This window comes from Canis lupus, chromosome 18 (assembly GCF_003254725.2).
Source record: "Canis lupus dingo isolate Sandy chromosome 18, ASM325472v2, whole genome shotgun sequence".
NCBI lineage: Eukaryota > Metazoa > Chordata > Mammalia > Carnivora > Canidae > Canis > Canis lupus.
Window position 1 is genome coordinate 9,858,670 of NC_064260.1, and position 20,535 is coordinate 9,879,204.

Consider the following 20,535-nt stretch of genomic DNA (forward strand, 5'->3'; position numbering starts at 1 on the left):
GTGTGAAGGTATTTTTAGAAGTGAATAACACTCAAGTCACTGGACTCTGAGGACAGATTACCTTCAATAATATGGGCAGGTTTTATCGAATCAGCTGAAGGCCTCAAGAGAAAAGACTGAGGTCCTTTAAAGAAGAAATTCTGCCTCCAGAATGCCTTTGAACTCAAGACTGCATGCAATACACACTCCTGCGAGAATTTCCAGCTTACCAGCTGCTCTTACAAATTTCAGACTTGCCAGTCTCAATAATTGTTACAACCCAATTCCTTAAAATAAGTCTCTCCACATATGCATATATTCTATTGCTTTATTTCTGAAGTAATAGATTCAATAGTTTTCCTTGGGCTTTACTACATTTTAACAGAACAAAAATTTTTTGCAGCTTCAATGTGTTTAACAATAATAAACTAGAAAGGTACATTTAAGTAGTTTTCACATAGATGTATACCTGTGCAACTATGGCAACAATTAAGATAATGAACATACCCATCACCCTCAAAAGGTCTCCTTGTGCTCCTAGAGTATACTTTAAATACAAAAAATGGATTAAATGTTATATATTCCTTTGTAAACTTTTTCCAATTCATAATATATAGAATGAACAATCTTCCTTAACATTGAACTTTGACACAATTTTAATGGTTACACAGTACTCCACGGTCATAATATGCCATTGTTCTGTTCAATAATCCTCTGTTGTTAGATATTTAAATTATTTCTAGCGTTTCTCTATTATAAGGAATACTATGAAGAAAAAAATCTGTTGTATTTATGTAAAATCATGATTACTTCCTTCTAAGTTCCTAAAAATAGAATTGCCAAGTTAAAGGACACAATACATTTTAAGAAATAATTACTTAATATCAACATTAAATACTTATACATTTAATATGTGCCAGATATGGTGCCTATGAAAGTCATACCAATTTTCACTCTCAAGCATTTTTATGAATATGCCTATGATTTCATACATTGACCAGTTTTTAATTCTTGCCCTTCCTCAAATAAACTTCAACATAATTCCAGCCAAATCTCCACTGTTAAGTTTTCACACTTCATAAACATCTAAATGCATAAAAATAAGCATAGGGGAGGAGACTTTTATCTAACAGAAATTAAAATGTAATATAAGGCTGGAATAATTAAAATAATGTATGGTAGTGGGACATGCAAAAGGATCTATAAAACAGGAGAGGCCAGAACATGTACAAACTTTATATAGGATAGATATGACAATTATCTACAATAGTCAAATTATGGAAACAGCTCAAGTGTCACTGACGGATGAACTGATAAAGATGTGATTTGTGTATATATATATATAATAGAATATTACTTGGCCATAAAAAGGAATGGAATCTTGCCATTTGCAACAATATGGATGGAGCTAGAGTATGTTAAGTGAAGTAAGTCAGAGAAAGATAAATACCATACGATTTCATTCATATGTGGAATTTAAGAAACAAAACAAAACAAAGGAGAAAAAGAGAGAGAGAGAGGCAAACCAAAAACAGTCTCTTTACTGAGAACTGAGAAGGTTACCAGAGGGGAGGTGAGTAGGGGGATAGGGGAAACAGGTCATGGGGATTGAGGAGCATACTTGTTATGATGAGCACTGGGTGGTGTAAAGAAGTGTTGAATCATTGTGTTATACACCCAAAACTAATATTACACTGTACATTAACTGAAATTTAAATAAAAACTTTAAAAAATTAATCCATTAAAAAACAAAAAACATTCTTTTAATTTTCCATGAGGTTGGGACAAATCACCTTCCCTCAAAAAAATTCCCCGGGATCCCTGAGTGGCTCAGCGGTTAGCGCCTGCCTTTGGCCCAGGGCACGATCCTGGAGACCCGGGATCGAATCCCACGTCGGGCTCCCAGTGCGTGGAGCCTGCTTCTCCCCCTGCCTATGTCTCTGCCTCTCTCTCTCTCTCTCTCTGTGTGACTATCATTAAAAAAAAAAAAAAAAAAAAAAAATTTCCCCAAACTGACAGATATGACCACATATATTTTTCAGGAGGACAACACAGAAAAAGAAAATTAATGGCAAACAATGAAAAATTATCTAGGATATGTGAAACACCTAAAATATTTAAGCAAACATCAAAGAAACAGGCAATTCACAGAAGAAATGGCAAAAACATGAAAAATCTTGAACCTTTTGGTTTTTTTGCTGTAATGGCCACTTCCACCCCTCACCACCCCCACTGCAAAATTCAAGTGCAGAATTCTTTCTCTTTGTTAATGACCATGGTATTCTCGATGTCAGATCACCACTTCTTTACTTCCCCCTCTACTCTCCGTTTCAAACTGTTACCATGACCTCTGTAATTGGCATCGGTCTTACATGCCTGTTGCTGAGTTTCATTCTTAGGACTTCCTTTTCTAGACCTGGGTTTGATCCAACCAATGAGCTCATTTTTTACCTTCTGGAAACTAATCAATCACAGTTAGTCACATACGACAAGTTTTTTACTCTTCCTGACAACTTTTACTATTAATAATTAGAGACTACTTCTAAGCTTTCAGAAAAAAAGTTTCTTTTTTTAAATTTCTGGGTCTGCTTTCCACATAATAAAATTTCCCTGGAGGACTAAAATACTTATTTCTCCCAAATCTCTATCTTCTCTACTCAATTATAAACAAGTACTGTATTACTGATCTATTTCTGTCCTCACAACAACAGACTACCCAACTACAATAAATGCAAACTTGATTGTGCTTACGTTTGCAAATTCTAAGTGCTTCAAATGAATTACTTCATATAATGCAATAAACCTACGAATTAGGCATTATTACTCCATTTCCCAGATGAGGAAATCAAAAACTACATAATGATGGAAGAAGCATAAAGTATACTCTTACACATTACACATATTTCTTATTACTATTACCTTATAACATCTGCCCCAAAAGAACATACCCCCTTTTCAGGAAATACTGACAAGAGACAGGCACTCCCCCCTTTCTATTCCCAACTAATCCTTCCCAGCTTTACCACAGATTTCTTTTCCCTTAAACTCTACAATCCTACCATAAATCGTCTCCTGATGGGCACCTACACGTTCTGATTTCTCTATGTTCTTTTAAGCTCTAAATTTCAGGAGTGCTTGACTGGGTCAGTCAGTAGAGTTTGAGACTCTTGATCTTGGGGTCATGAATTCAAGTCCCACCTTGGACGTAGAGCTTACTTAATTAAAAATAAATAAATAAACTGGAAAGTTCAACCCAAGATGCTAACTCTATATTTCCTTGTGATCCAGAAAAGAGAGTCATTCTTAATTAAGATCTTACATTTCTTCCTTTAAAAGCATTATATCCTATATTTCATTAAATGTAAATAAAATCCCTCCTGTATCTGATTATGCAAAATCACATTATGAAAGGTTCATTTGGTTATACTGGAACAGACTACAATCTGTTTTATAAATATTTTTCTCATCAGTTCAACTCAAACATTTACTGAGCACTAACATAAGAAACGTGAGAGTAAAGAAACCAGATGCCTGGATAGTTTTTATATAAATTACTCAGAAGATGAAAATTCTTGCTGTTACAAATATATTCAAATTCAATTAAAAACACAACCTAAAAATGCACTAACAAAGAAAAATGGGCACAGGACACAAATACGTAATATGTGGATAAAGAAATATAAATAGCCTCTAAGCACAGTAAACTGTCTAATCTCTATCATAATAAAAAAATAAGTATTAAAAAAGACAAGGTACCATCTTTTTAACCTATCCAAATTGTCAAAGATCGAACAAAATCATTATAAACACTGGTCAAAATTCATAAGTTCTGTGCTATTTTTTCTAAAAAAAAAAGTAAAAACTATTTTGTGCCTTGGCATTGTATTTAAGGTCAAGCACCATTTTTAGTCTTAACCTACCTTTCCAGCCTTATCTTCTATACCAACCCATCCTCTCCACTACACTTATCCCTCTCAATTTACACAGTATTTTCAACAAAACAAAGAATTTTGGGGAGCTCTTTGGGCTTTTGTCTTAAAAAACAGCTTTACTGAGATCTAATTCACATACCACACATTCACCCATTTCAAGTATACAATTCAACTGGTTTTAATGTATTCACAGAGTTGCACAACCATCAGCACAAAGAATCACTCAAAAAGAACCCTCATACCCATGAGCAGTCACTCCCCCTTTTCAATCCCTACCCAAGTCTTTGGCAACCATCACTCTATTTTCTGTCTTACGGATTTGTCTACTCTGGACATTTTATATAAAAGGAATAATATGATAGTCTTTTTTCAACTAGCTTCTTACATTTAGCATATTGTTTTTAAGGTTCATTCATAACACATATCAGTACTTCATTTCTTTTAATCCTTAAAAATGTGGTAAAATACATATAATATAAATTAACCATCATAACACTTTTTAAGTGTACTGTTCAGTGGCATCAAGTTCATTCATACTGTTGTGCAATCAATCATCACCATCCATTTCCAGAATTTACATCTTGCAGAACTGAAATTCTGCACCTATTGACAGTAACTGCCCATTCGGCACCCTACCTCTACTCCCTGGCAACCACCATTCTATTTTGTGCCTATAAATTTGACTACCTTGGGGACTTTCCATCCGTAAAGTCACTCCATTTGTGCCTGGCTTATTTTACTCAGCATAATGTCCTCAAGGTCCATCCAGGTTGTAGCTGGGTCAGAATTTCCTTCCCTTGTAAGACTGAATATTTTATATATATATATACACACACCACATTTTGCTTATCCATCCATCCATCCATGGACATCTGGGTTGCTTCCACCTTTTGGGCAACTTGAATAATGCTGTGACCATAAGGCACAAATATCTCTTCAAGATGCTGTTTTCAGTTCTTCTGAGAATATAAGCAGAAGCAGAACTGCTGCTCTGATCATATGGCAATTCTACTTCTAACTTTTTGAGGAATCATCATATCATTTTCCACAGTAGTTTTACCATTATACATTCCCACTGGCAAAGAACCAGGGCTCCAATCTCTCCCCATCTTTGGCATCACTTGTTATTTTCTGTTGTTTTTATTTTTGTTCTTTTGATAAAGCCATTTAATGGATATGAAATGGTAACTCATTGTCGTGTTAATTTGCATTTCCCTAATGGTGCTGGAATGTCTTTCCATATGCTTAATATCCATTCACATCTTTTGCCCTTTTATTTTCGTTAAGTTGTAAGAGTTCTTAGACTGCCTCGGTGCCCATTGAAAGATGAATGGATAAAGAGGATGTGGTCTATGTATACAATGGAATATGACTCAGCCATTAGAAACGACAAATACCCACCATTTGCTTCAACTTGGGTGGAACTGGAGGGTATTATGCTGAGTGAAGTCAGTCAATCGGAGAAAGACAAACATTATATGGTCTCATTCATTTGGGGAATATAAAAAATAGTGAAAGAGAATAAAGGGGAAAGGAGAGAAAATGAGTGGGAAATATCAGTGAGGGTGACGGAACATGAGACACCTAACTATGGGAAACGAACAAGGGGTAGCGGAAGGGGAGATGGGCGGGCGGATGGGGTGACTGGGTGAAGGGCACTGAGGGGAGCACTTGACAGGATGAGAACTGGGTGATATGCTGTATGTTGGCAAATTGAACTCCAATAAAAATTTAAAAAAATAAATAAAATGTAAACTATGTATCAGAAACTTTGATAAATGCTCTACATAAATTACCTCATTTAAATCCAAAAAAAAAAGAGTTCTTAGACTGAATGTGAAACTTTATCAGTTATGTGATCAACAGATATTTTCTCCTGCATCATCAGCTGCTTTTTTACTCTTGATTATGTCCTTTGATGCATAAAAAATTTTAATTTGGGGGGCACCTGGCTGGCTCAGTCGGCAGTAGAGCATGTGACTCTTGATCTCAGGGTCATGAGCTTGAGCCCCACATTACATTTGGGGTAGAATTTACTTAAAAAAAATTTTTTTCATTTTGATGCAGTCGAATTTATTTATTTATTTATTTATTTATTTATTTATTTATTTAATTTATTTAATTTAGTTTGGGTTTGTTGCTTGTGCTTTTAATGTCATAACCAAGAAATGACCGCCAAACCCAATGTAGTGAAGCTCCCCCCCACCATGTTTTCTTATATGAGTATTCTAGTTTTAGCTCATACATTTAGGTCCTTTTTTTTTTTTTAAGATTTTATTTATTTATTCATGAAAGACACACAGAGAGAGGCAGAGACACAGGCAGAGAGAGAAGCAGGCTCCATGCGTGGAGCCCAGTGCGGGAATCGATCCCGGGACTCCAGGATCACGCCCTGGGCCAAAGGCAGATGCTCCCACTGCTGAGCCATCCAGGCATCCCATATATTTAAGTCTTTGATCCATTTTGGGGTTCAGTGTGTTTTTTTTATAATATGGTGTTAGTGGATCCCTGGGTGGCTCAGTGGTTTAGCACCTGCCTTTGGCCCAGGGTGTGGTCATGGAGTCCCAGGATTGAGTCTCACATTGGGCTCCCTGCATGGAGCCTGCTTCTCCCTCTGCCTGTGTCTCTGCCTCTCTGTCTCTCTCATGAATAAATAAATAAATAATCTTTATAATATGGTGTTAGGTAAGAGCACAACTTCAATGTTTCATATATGGATATCCAGTTTTCCCAATGCCATTTGTTGAAAACTGCCTTTCCTCATTTAAGCACCCTTGTCAAAAATCATTTGACCATATATGCCAGGGTTTATATCTGAGCTCTCAATTCTGTTCCACTGTTGTATACACATCTGTCTTTATACCTGTACTGCAGTCTGATTACTGTAGCTTTGTAGTAAGTTTTAAAATCACCAAGTGTGAAACCTCCAACTTTGTTTTTTCAAGAGTCCTTTGGTTATTTGGGAGATCCTTTGAAATTCCCTGAGTTTCAAGGTGAATTTTTCCATTTCTGCAACAACCATTGTTGGGATTTTCATTAGAATTGCATTAAATCTTTACATTACTCTGGGTAGTACTGATATCTTAACAACATTAAGTCTTCTAATTCAGGAATACAGAGGTCTTTAATTTATGGTGTCTTTAACTTCAAGCAATGTTCTGTAGTTTTCAATGTATGAAAGTCATCTCCTTAATTTATTCCTAAGTATTTTATTTTTTGATGCTATTGTAAATGAAATTGTTTTCTTCATGTCCTTTTCAGAATTTTTGCTGTTAGAATACAGAAACTCATGTTTTTTTCCACATTGATTTTGTACCCTGCTATTTGCTGAATTCACTTATTAATTCTAACATTTGGTTTGCTAGAATCTTTAGGGCTTTCTACATATAAGATCATATTGTCTATGAACAAAGGTAATTTTATTTCTTCTTTTCCAATTTTGATGTCTTTATTATTCTTGTTTAATTGCTCTGATTAGGACTATGCCAAATAGAACTGACAAAGTGAGTATCCTTGTTTTTTCCCTGGTTTAGAAGAAAAGCTTTCCATCTTTCACCAGTGAGTATATTAACTGTGGACTTGTCATATATGGGCCTTTAATATGTTGACATAGTTTCTATCACTGGTTTGTTGAGTGTCATTATCATGAAAGAGTGCTGAACCCTGTCAAGTGCTTTTTCTATATTTACTGAGATCACAATGTGAATTTTTTCCTTCATTTGTTAATGCAGTGTATTACACGGACTGATTTTCATATGCTGAACTATCTTTGCATTCCAGGTACAAATCTCATTTGGTCATAGTGTATAATCCTCCTCGTATGCTGCTGAATCAAGTTTGCTGGTGTTTTCTGAGGCTTTCTGCATAAATATTCATCAGAAATATTGATATGAAAAAAAAAATATTGATATGTTTTTCTTGAAGTGTCTTGGCCTGGGTTTGGTATCAGGGTAATGCTGGCCTTACAGAACGAGTTTGAAAGTATTTCTTGATGAACATGAAGAAAAAAAAAAAACATGAATACGTTTTTTAGAAAAGTCTGGAGAGGCCTAGGGTTAACTCTTCTTTTAATGACCGCAAAATTCACCTGTGAAAGCATCTGGTCATGGGCTTCTTAGTTGTGACTGCTGAAAAGTTTATGTTACAGATTCATTCCCTTACCAGTTATAGATCTGTTCAGATTTTCTATTTCTTCATTATTCTTGGTAGATTTTAAATTTCTATGAATTTTGCCATTTTATCCATGTTACCAAATTTGTTGGTGTAAATTCTTCATTCCCTTTTATGGCATAATAATATTGCACTGTATGGATATATCAAATTTTCTTTATTCATCAAACTGATAGACATTTGAACTGTTTGCATTTTGTAGCTATTATGAATTATTCCACAATGAACATTAGTATATAAGTTTCTGTGTGAACATGTTTTTATTTCTCTTGGATATATCCCTAAAAGTTCTAGGTCTCATGACAGCTCTATGTTTACTATTTTGAAAAAAAGCCAGATTATCTTATAAGGTGGTTGGACCATTTTTCAACCCTATCGGTAATGTATGAGTCTCCCACCAGTAATGTCTGAATCTTCCAATCTCCGTATCTTTCACAACACTTAATAACTATCCTTTTTCTTATGGCCATACTATAGTGCATATGAAGTGGAATCTCACTGTAATTTTGATTCGCATTTCCTTGATAGCTAGGATACTGAACATCTTTTCATGTGTTTATTGGTCATTTGTGTATCTTCTTTGGAAAAAGGTCTATTCAGATCCTTTGCACACTTTCTAAACAGGTTGTCTTTTTATTATTTGGTTATAAGAGTTCTTTATATATACTCTGGATAGAAGTTCCTCATCAGATAGATGTTTTACAAATATTTAAATTCTCCCAGTCTATGAGAGTTGTCTTTTCACTTCTATCCACTAGAGCACAAAAGCTTCTAATTTTGATGAAGTCCAATATATCTATTTTTTTCCTTTATTGCTTCTGCTTTTGGTTTCTTAACTTAAGAAGGCTTTAGCTAATCCAAGGTCATGAAGATTTATTCCTATATTTTCTTCTAAGAGTTTTAAGGTTTTAGCTCTTATATTTAAGTCACTGATCTATTTTGAGTTAATTATTATGCATGACGTGAAGAAGAGGCCCAATTTCATTCTTTTGCATATGGAGATCCACCTGAGCCAGCATTGATAACTGAAAATGCTATTCTTTTCCACTGAATTTTCTTGGTATCTTCACTGAAAATCAGTTGACCACTAAAAATGTGAGTCTTTAATTTCTGGACTTCCAGTTCTATTCTACTGATCTTATGTTTACTCTACAGCCAGTACCATACAGTTTTGATCACTCTAGTTTTATAGTAAGATTTGAAATCAGGAAGTATGAGTTCTGTTTAAAGATATTTTTTGACTGTTTTATCTCTTTTGAATTTCCATATGTATTTTAAAACCAGCTTGTCAGATTCTGAAAAGAAGCCTGCTGTGATTAATAGAAACTGCAATGATTATACAGATCAACTTGCCATCTTAGTAATATTAAGTTGTGGGATCGATTAACAGGAAATGTCTTTCCACTTATTTAAGTCTTCTTTAATTTTTTTCAATGACGTTTTGTAGTTTTCAAGGCACAAGACCTTACGCACTTTTTGATTTATTCCTAGATATTTTATTCAAGACTATGACAAATTAAACTGTTTTCTTAATTTCACGTTGGACTGTTGATTGTTGGTATACAAACCTACAACAGATTTTTGGGGACTGATCTTGTATTCTTCTATCTTGATGAACTCATTTATTAGTTCTACAAGTTTCTTAGTGGATTCTATAGAATTCTCTATAAAGTGTGTATCCATACACACATGCACACCACACACACATTAGAGATAGTGTTATTTTTCCCTTTCCAATCTGATTTCTGATTATCTTTTATTTAATTTTCTTGCCTAATTGCCTTGGCAATGTTGAATAGAAATGGTGAGAGCAGACATCCTTGTTTTTCACAGATGACCTTTTATCAGGTTCAGACAGTTCCCCCTTCTATTCCTAGTTTGTTCTCTTCCTGCCTTATAACTTGGTACCTTTCTGGAAAACAACTTGGTGATATGTCTGAAGAAATTTCAAAGTTCAAATCCTTTGACCTAGTAATCTTACTTATATTAATATGCTTAAAGGAATAATCAGATGTGAATGGAGTTTTATGTACAAAGACCTTAGAAGGAAATCTGGCTCCACCGTCTAACAGAACTAGAATTTAAGTGCAGGGGAGCACCATGTGGGAATCACAGATTATAGAAGAGTGACACTGAGACATTTTCCCTCAACCACATAATAATACTTTGCCAAAAGCATTTACCTCAGAATATTCTTTTCCTGATTTTTAGGAAAATTCCAAATTAAAAGATTATAAAAATTCCCTCATTTGGGATCCCTGGGTGGCGCAGCGGTTTGGCGCCTGCCTTTGGCCCAGGGCGCGATCCTGGAGACCCGGGATCGAATCCCACGTCGGGCTCCCAGTGCATGGAGCCTGCTTCTCCCTCTGCCTATGTCTCTGCCTCTCTCTCTCTCTCTCTCTCCGTGTGTGACTATCATAAATAAAAATAAAAAATTAAAAAAAAAAAATTCCCTCATTAAACTAATACCAATATTGAAAGCATTATAGCTTAATTCGAACATAGCAATTATGATACTGGGTTTTGGTTGTCCAAGATATCATGTTAATTTTAAGTACCAAAATACTATTTTCTTGGAATGATACCATTACATCAGTGCCTGGAGTTTTTTTAATCTGAATTCTAAATATTTACATCTTGAGATGGAGATCAATGACTATAGTTTTTATTTTACATTACATATAATTGCAGAACAAAAAGTCTTTTACCCAGAGAATTATAAACTGCTTTAAAACATTTTAAAGATTTATTTATTTAAGAGAGTGAGCATGTGAGCATGAGTGGGGGAGTGAGAGGGGGGAGGGGGGAGGGGGAAGGGAAAGGGGGGGAGAGAAAGAGGGAGAGGGAGAGAGGGAGAGAGAGAGAGAGACAGAATATGTCTCAGACTCCCTGCTGAGTGCCAAGCTGACCCGGGGCTCAATCCCACAACCCTGACATCATGACTTGAGTTGAAATCAAGAGGAGTCTGATGCTCAACCTACTGAGCCAGTGTGGTACCCCAAACTCCTTTACATTTTTTAATTCAGTATAATTACATTCATTCAGAAAGTATCTTTCTAAATTCATAATCCTCGGGGAGGGAGGGCAAGAAAATAAAAGCAAAGTTTCATCTGCAAAGCAGTTCACACATCAAATATCTGATTGAACAGTGAAATATGAACTCTAGAGTACCAAAATGCCCTAATTGCATCCCATTCTTCTTCCATACTTGAAGATCAACTAAAAATCTAGAGGTACAGGAAATGTTTCCTTTGAAACAAAATCTCCCCCTTGCTCACAATAAAAAGACTGAATAACGGACAAAAAGGTTAAAAGATCCCCTCAGTTATAAAAAGATGAAACTGTCTGGAGATAAATAAAATTAGGAAAAAATTTATAATTAGTTTAGCCTTCATCCATTCCCCCAGATTATTCCAGAAAAAGTTCACTCAGCATCACTAAGATTTTGCACAAAAATCCACCATTGGCTTTTTGATACTACTTAACTCTGTTTTCTTAAGGATAATTTCTTTTTTTTAATATTTTATTTTCAATATTAATTTTTTTCATTTTTAAGTAAAGCCAAGTTTTAAAAAATTCTTTTACAGTGTTCTTCTTACATAGCCAAAGACTTAAGTTAGAATAATGCAAATGTTTCTACTTTTATATTAGCAATTTTACCTCATATGTATATTGTTCATAATTTTCATAGCTAAATTGTTTTAAGTATTTGCTTTAACTTTTTTTCAGTTTTACGAATTTGAATATGAACTATTAACTATTAAATCAAAGTTCCTATACTGCCTTTCTGCTCCAGGATAGCAATCACAATTAATATAATGGCACATGATCAGGATTAGAACCCAAGGACTTCAAATCGATTTCTCTTTTCACCAAATTAGGCTATCTCACCATGGTTCCCATCAAAATTAACCGATTCATTACAAAAGGATTATGTATTATCTCACATCTATTAGGATGACTATTAAAAAGACAAGAAATAACAAGTGTTGGTGAGGATGTAGAGAACAGGGTACTCTCATGCACTATTGGTAGGAATGTAAATTGGTGCAGCCATTATGGAAAACAGTACTGAGGTTCCTCAAAAAAGTTAAAAATAGAACTACTGTATGATACAGCAACTCTACCTCTGGTTTCTTATCCAAAAGGAAGAAAAATCTAACTCAAAAAGATATCCGCACCCACCATGTTCACTGCAACATTACTTACAATAGCCAAGACATGGAAGCAACCTAAATGGTTGTCAAAAGATGAACAAATAAAGACAATGTATTACAAATATACAATGGAATATTATTCAGGCATAAAAAAAGAAGAACTCTTGCCATTTGCAACAACACAAATGGACCTTGAGGGCACCATGCTAAGAATTCAGAGAAAGACAAGTATCATATGATCTCAGTTATATGTAAAATCTAAAACAAAAACAAGGAAAAAAAAAAAAAACAAAAACCAAACTCACAGATACAGAGAAGAGACTTGCCAGAGGAAAGAAGGTGGGCAAAATAGGTGAAGGGGGTCAAAAGGCATAAATTTCCAATTATAAATACATCATGAGGATGTAATACACAGTATGGTGACTATGGTTAATAATACTGTATTGTATATTTGAGTTACTAAGCAAGACCTTAAAAGTTCTCATCACAAGAAAAAAAATTCTACATGACCGATGAATGCTAACTGAATGCATTGTGGTGTTCATTTCACAAGATATATAATATCAAATGATTATGCTGTTAAAACTAATATAATGTACATCAATTATATCTCAATAAAATAAATAATTTTGAAAGATGATTGTGTTTTAAATTCCATACTCCCTGACATATTGTAATATATTTAACTCCTACCTGGCATCTAAATATAACATTTCACATAGTATAACACTTTATTTATCATGATTCCAACAACTATAAACAGGATTATGGTAGGGAAAAAGAAGATGAGGAAGCAAATATGTGAAAATCTACGATTTGTAAAATACAGTACTAGGCACTGTACGGGAGACAAAACAAAAAACCAAGGACTCAAGGGAATTTATTATATAGTAAGGAAAATAAATTATAGCCATAAATATAAGGAAAACTACAAATACTTTTATGTTCAATGATAACAGTCTTTTAAAAAGTTAAAGTATGAACGGGATCTAAGTAGAGCTCATTTATTCATCCAGCAATTAGTTATTTATAGTAATTTCTATGGCCTAGCCACTGAGCTAGGTAGAGGTTATAATAATGAATAAAACAGGTATGATTCCCATCCTCATGCAGAGAAACAAATAAATAACAAATCAGTAGTATGATTATTCTGGAAAAAGTAATGAAGAAAAAAAGTAAGACTTTTAAATTGATGGGTCTATATACAGAAGAAAGTAATCCAGTAAAGCCTCACTGATGAATAATGTAACATTCAGTCTGAGATACAGAGGATGTGAAGTCAGCCTTTCAAATGGTGTTTGCACCTATATGTTGGGACTAGAGAGGTTTAAGCCCGGGGGGGAAAAAAAAAACAACCCAAACTCATAGATACAGAGAAGAGACTGGTGGCAGCATTTGTAAAGACTTTAAAGATAAGAGAAGTGCATCAGCATATTTGACAACTCAAAACACCCTGAAGTTTGATGGACAATCAGAAAAATGGCAGAGATGGGGGATAAAGAAACAGGCAGGGACATGATCCCACAGATCAAAGAAGGAGATCCAGGGTATGTTGGAGGAAAAACAAATACATTATTTTGACTATAGTAGGAAGTTAATGAAAAGCAACATAGCACATAACCCTCATGTATAAGATTTTGATTTAATCCTTACTACACAGTAAGAGAAATAATGTTTCCCTTTTTTTTTTTTTAATTTTTTTTTTATTTATTTATGATAGTCACACACAGAGAGAGAGAGAGAGAGAGAGAGGCAGAGACACAGGCAGAGGGAGAAGCAGGCTCCATGCACTGGGAGCCCGACATGGGATTCGATCCCGGGTCGCCAGGATCGCGCCCTGGGCCAAAGGCAGGCGCTAAACCACTGCGCCACCCAGGGATCCCCAATGTTTCCCTTTAATAGATGAAGGCTTCACACAGGTTCAGAAGGGCTAAAGCCCATGCTACTAAGGTTGCACTGCCCATAAGCAAAGTCACAAGTCCCAGACACTGTTAACACAAATCAAACCTTTCTACTACACAATAAGGGACAAGAAAAAAATAAGGTGAAAAATACAAACTAGATTAAAAATCAAGCTAAGGAATGTGGGAATTATTAAAGACAAAAACTAATGGAAAGGACACCAATTAAAAAGATCATTCTAATTATCTGCATAGTACATAGAGAATACTGTCAAAACAAGTTCCTTTCTACAAAATTACCATGTATTATGTCAATCATTTTTATACTGTTCCCCAAGAAGAGTAAGATATTGTGTGTGTGTGTGTGTGTGTGTGTGTGTGTGTGTGTGTGTAGTTGGGGATGGGAGAGGGCTAAGTACCCTGTTCTATCAGAACATATCTATTTTACTTTCTTAGATTTAATCTGAAAAAGAATTTTGCTCTTTGAAAACCACAGATTATAATGAAGTCAACTCTGGTTCCACAATCTTACTCTGAAGATCTAAAACCTACTACAAGCAGACCTTTCACCCACCATATGCCTATGACAACCACTTTAATAAGCATGCTAATTCCTTTTTACTTTTCTGCTAAATGTCAAGCATATGCCACTATAGTTTATTAAAGGCAATTTCAGGTAAGATTTTTGCCTCCACACCTTCAGAAATAATATAAATGTCTACCATAAAATTTCTTTGTCTATTAAGTCATGACATTGAAAATGTAAATATATTCTATACTACTATAAACTATTTCTCAATAACAAAAAATGCACACTAAAAATTATACATTAATGCTCAAAAAACTACTACTACTCCCAAATATGCTTTTTTGTTTACTAATGTAACTCAAAAATCACTAAATAAATAAATAATTGTTCAACTCATCTACATTTAAAATTAAAGTACGACATTAATGCAATAGTTTTATGTACCTAGCAATTACTCAACTGGTCAATCCCTATGACAAAATCCGTAAGTTAGCAACATCATGCGTATGCAGAATTGGTTATGTAAAAATGCATGCATACCTTTATCCTTCTTAAAATCCAAAGCATCTTCTTTATCAGTCACTATTTCCTTCATATTAATAATACTCTGGTGGGTAAGCTGCCGGAGAATTTTAATTTCTCGAATTGCTGTAATTGGAAAGCCTTCCTTTTCATTATCTAGACGTACTTTCTTTAAGGCTACCATTTCTCCTATGAAAATTAAAAAAAAAAAAAAATCAAGTTACCAGATGACAAAACCAAACGACATTTTTCTTGATTTCAACTTTTAATTCATAATTTCTGCTCCTACCTCTTGAAATCACAATGTTTACAGTTCAAGAAATTAAATCCCTGATTAAATAAAAATTATGAAATATTTATCCAAATTGTGGAATAGTACACAACTGTTACAAAGGATAGGGCAGGTCCATAGCTATTGTTATTTTTTGTTCTCCAAAACATACTAAAAAAGCAAGATGATCAACAGCAGGTGCATTACACTACCAATTTTAAAAAGTGAAGGAGGGGAGGATAAATTTACTCAACATGCTTACACATGCATAAAACCTCTGAACATATGAGAAGATTCTGTACATAGTGCAAGTGAGAAAATAAACTCAGACGTATTAACTTGTCCAAAGCTGCCCAGTTACCTAGCAGTGAAACTGGGATTTAAAATCTGGTTTAGCAACCTGAGAAGTATTTGACTCTTCCCACTACACTAACTGACTTCACAATCCAGGTCTGAATGAATTTTGATCAGATAAGATCTAACTATTAAATAGAACAGACACACTCCTATTATAGGAAAAAATGCACTATAATAAAGTTCATTCCATTCTTTAGAGAAAAAAAGTAATTCTGTATTTACAAATTTTCCAAAAGAAGAAAGTTTATCCTTTTAATCATTAAAACTTACTTCTTTTTGATGGAAGTCTTAAAATGTAGGATTCCTTGTTTATTAAATAGCTTTTTTAAAATTATAATTTAATCTTTTTGATAATGCAGAATCATCATTATAAATATTACCCTATGCTGTAACTGCCCTCCAGAATTTTCTTATACTAAATGACTTCATATAGCTATGCTACTTTAATCTATTGGTTTATTTCAACAAGGAATTATAAGTAAATATTAAACACTGGCTCTACCCATTATTTAGTAAAATACATAGCCTGGGACACAGTTACTTTTTACTCTGCTGCAAGACCTTTGAAAACTTTCTCAGAGGTTCCTAATTATGTTCTAAAATATTAAGCTGCTAAGTCTGGCCTCCAAACAAAGGGTAACTTGGACAGAAAAAGAATATTTTGGCTAAAAGAAAATGTGTTACATAAGGCTTAATACAACAAAATTTACTACTAAGACAGTCAAGATACTTTTTCCTCCTGATTACTAACAACCTAAGAATTTATTCACAATTAAAGAAAGCTAAATCCCACCATACTACATATCACAAATACTAAAAAAAACTTAAAAAATGTTTACACACCCACTTACGTGTATTCATATCTTACGTACTTGCACATAGAAAACAAAACAAAAACCAAGATGAAACAAAAGCATGATAAATCCAAACTTAAAAAAAAAAAAAAAACCACCTCAAATACACATTTGAAGAGAAATACAAATCAAATACATTCAATAGATCTAAAGATCCACAGCATTTGACATACTTACCAGTGTCTTTATCCCTGGCCTTATAAACTTGTCCATAGGTACCTTCTCCAATAATTCCGATGATATCAAATTTATCCACGCAGCGTTTTCCCCAGTCAATATCTTTTTCTTTGATTTCACCATAGCGAGGCCCACATATTCTATCAAATATAGTTCTGAAGTTTTTATATACAATCAAGCAAATTGAATAAACCATTTAATATTTAACATCCACCCTCCCCCAGTCTTATATCATTTTCCCCCTTCCCTGTACATTTGTGATCATCGAAGACCAAGTTACACTTTAATTTGGTATTATAAATTATCCCAAAGTCAAGGCATCATTTTTCCATACCGACTTTTCTCCTACAGACTAACAAACTGAGAAAGAGAAGTAAAGCATGTACCAAGAACTTTCAGAAATAAAATGTAATTCTCAATGAATGGATAAAACCAACAGTACTACAAAGAGTCAAAGTTCTCTAAGCAATCTCCAGAAGTCTTTTCAATCCATTATACATATATGCTTCATTCATTTTTTCAGAAAACAAATTTGATAATGAACATTACCAAAACTCTAACTACAAAGCTTATTGACAAATTTAGACTTAGGGCTAGATGAAATTATCTTAAAAATGGAAACACAAGAAAGATTTTTAGTCCAAGAGAGTATAAAAGTATTAGTATAATCAACTCTCCAGAATCCACACTGTGTGTGTCTGTGTGCATGTCATATATATGACAAATATTTGACATTCTTTAAAAAAATAAGTAATTTTGTAGTCTCTCAATATTCTGGTATGTAACAGAAATTCAAGTAAGAAATAAAGCTACAATACTCAGGAAAATGATTTTAAAAGTTTTCTAGTTTCCTACTCTATATTAGAAAATCAGCTGATACACAAGGAACCTGGACAGCAATCCTAAAATCAAAGTCTTACACTTTCCCTCGATTAAGTAGAAGTAAAGTAGGAATCAACGTCCTCCCCCCCTTAACTGATGAACTGGTTTTAAGGGAAGGAGTTATCTCTGGGCACTTACTTGAAACTAATTTAGGATACAGATTTCAAACCTTCTTCCACTCCACCTCTTGCAAAATGAAAAATGCATTTAGTTATAGGAGCAAATGGAGCTAAAAAAGCAAAGGAAAACATGCCAGCTTGCCCATGACTAATTTTGTTTGGGCTCACTGAATGCCGACTTCCACATTCTCCAATTTCAGTGTTTTCTGTTATTCAAATAACTTAATTGTAGAAATTATCAGTAACATAGAATACCCCAAGAAATTAATACATTACAAATTGTGAGAGAAAATTAAATTTGGTTTTATTAGTCATTTTGAATAGGTATACGCAGGGAATTATGAATTTTTTTCAAAACTCTAGAATTTATTCATATAGTTAAGTTTAAAGAATAAGTACACTTTTTATAATTTGAAATTTTAATTTTTTGTTTTGTGATTTTATGATGACCCAGAATCATTTCTGGTCAATTTAAGAGCAGGTAGAAAGCAAGCACATACTTAGGCCTCCTTTTACTATGTAACTGTGTTGCTGTTTTCTTTTCCTCTGGACTCTTTGAGAGATCATCTCCTCCTGGTAGCTCAGGGGGCAGTGGTAAATCAGCAAGTAAACATCGTAGTTTCTTCTCTACTTCTTTTTTAACTGCTTTTACTGAAATATTTCCTCGTAAGCTAAAAAAGAAAGGAGTCAGACAAATAAAACACATTTATATGGGAAATAAAAATGCAGCCACATCTTACACTTAAGTAGCAATGGCAAAATACGTTAGTATTTCTTCACTTTCTAGCTAAAATAATGTACTATATATATTCAATTGCAAAATATAAAATTTGAGGGTAAAAATGATACAGAATTAGACAAAAACTAAGGAAATCTGAACAAGGTATGGAGTTTAGTTACAATGACGTATTGATATTTGTTCACTGGTTATAATGAACATACCATACTAATGTAAGATGTTAATAATGAAGAAACTACAAAGTATATGGGGACTTTCTGTAGTATCATTTTAACTTTTCTGCAAATCTACAACTGGTCAAAAAGCAGTATACTTTTAAAGATGATTAAAAAATTACTATAAAACTGTAAATTAGGGCAGCCCCGGTGGCTCAGTGGTTTAGCGCGACCTTCAACCCGGGGTGAGATCCTGGAGACCCGGGATCGAGTCCCACGACAGGTTTCCTGTGTGGAGCCTGCTTCTCCCTCTGCCTGTGTCTCTGCCCCTCTCTCTCTCTCTCTCTCTCTCTCTCTGTGTGTGTCTGTCATGAATAAATAAAGTCTTTTAAAAACAAAAAACAAAAAACTGTAAATTAATACTAAAAAAGTAAACTACTCATGCTTCACAGGAAAATTCCTTAGTTTTGTGATAGCATTTTGTTTGACTCTGTTGGAGAGACATAAAGAGGTTTTGTAAGAAATAATACCACATGCTATTATTTATCTTATCCATTTACATAAGCAACAACAACTAATTTAGCTTTTCCCCCTTTCAAGGTTAATTTTCTTAAATTAGATGATGATTCTTTTAAATCGGACAATGATTTTTTTTTTTTAAAGGTTCTAAGAAGCTTACTGATAGTACAGGCAAAAATTCAAGTTCAGTTACTTTTTTTTTAATGCATAAAGAGCTCTGAATTTTAAAGACTATCTTAACTAGGTAATTTGAGTATCTTAAACCTCCCAGTTACTAAAAAGTCTGTTTAATAAGAAGATATTTCTTTTAAAAAATTTTTTTTTTTTTAAAGATTTTATTTATTTATTCATGACAGTCACACAGAGAGAGAGAGAGGAAGAGACATAGGCAGAGGGAGAAGCAGGCTCCATGCAGGGAGCCCGACGTGGGATTCGATCCCGGGTCTCCAGTATCGCGCCCTGGGCCAAAGGCAGGCGCCAAACCGCTGCGCCACCCAGGGATCCCAAGAAGATATTTCTTGAAAGAGAATCTTATAATGATAATAAAAGTTGTACTTCACACAGTTTCATAGCAATTATGAGTCCTACAATGAAAAAATTGAGTGAGACTACACCATTGGAGTCACAAATTGCAAATAAAATTATCAATCATTCCACTTTAATTATAACTTCTTCTATTCATGTTGAACATTAGTATTATTGTACAAACACATACTTTAATACTATCTGATAAAAACCATTTACCAATTACTATAATAAAGTTGTGTCTTTTCTTCTTTTTTGTGTGTGTGTGTCTTTTCTTCTTAACCCCATGTTACTCGCTAGAAGTTTTTTTCTTCTTTTATTTATTTATTTGAGAGGAGGGAGGGAGAGAGGGAGGGAGGGAAGGAGGGAAGGAGGGAGAGAGAGAGAGAGAGAGAGAGAGAGAGAGAAACTGAAGCCGACTCCACACTGAACACAGAACCCCACAACAGGGCTGGATCCCACAATTCCAAGATCACGACCTGAGCCAAAATCAAGGGTCAGAGACTTAACTCACTGAGCCACCAAGGTGGCCTAGAAGTTCTTTAACAGAGAAAACATGTTCAAAAGGAAATTGGTTTGGGACGCCTGGGTGTCTCAGCGGTTGAGCATCTGCCTTCAGCTCAGGGTGGGTGTGATTCCAGGGTTCTGGGATCAAGTCCCACATTGCGCTCCTTGCATGGAGCCTACTTCTCCCTCTGCCTATGTGTCTCTCATGAATAAATAAATAAAAATTTAAATAAACAAACA

At 34.3% G+C, this 20,535-nt stretch overlaps 2 protein-coding genes across 6 annotated transcripts in view; one reads left to right on the forward strand and one right to left on the reverse strand.

Moving 5' to 3' along the window:
- The window catches only part of LOC112661519 (M-phase specific PLK1 interacting protein), a 119,787-nt gene extending 99,757 nt beyond the window's left edge, over positions 1–20,030 (forward strand). Inside the window, exon 3 of one of the 2 annotated variants that reach the window (XM_049096425.1) lies at positions 19,620–20,030. The gene's annotated coding sequence lies outside the window, so the exon portion shown is untranslated. Of the gene's footprint in view, positions 1–7,691; positions 12,877–19,619 lie in introns of those variants that run through there. The other variant, XM_049096424.1, reaches the window with a different exon arrangement.
- The window catches only part of CDK13 (cyclin dependent kinase 13), a 118,884-nt gene that overhangs the window by 64,808 nt on the left and 33,541 nt on the right, over positions 1–20,535 (reverse strand). For all 4 annotated transcript variants that reach the window (XM_049096421.1, XM_049096422.1, XM_025449587.3 and 1 more), the window contains exons 3-5: positions 18,351–18,521; positions 16,850–16,989; positions 15,209–15,379 (exon numbers count right to left, since the gene is read on the reverse strand). In XM_049096421.1, the coding sequence (XP_048952378.1) occupies positions 15,209–15,379; positions 16,850–16,989; positions 18,351–18,521 (482 nt within the window). The remainder of the gene's footprint in view (positions 1–15,208; positions 15,380–16,849; positions 16,990–18,350; positions 18,522–20,535) is intronic.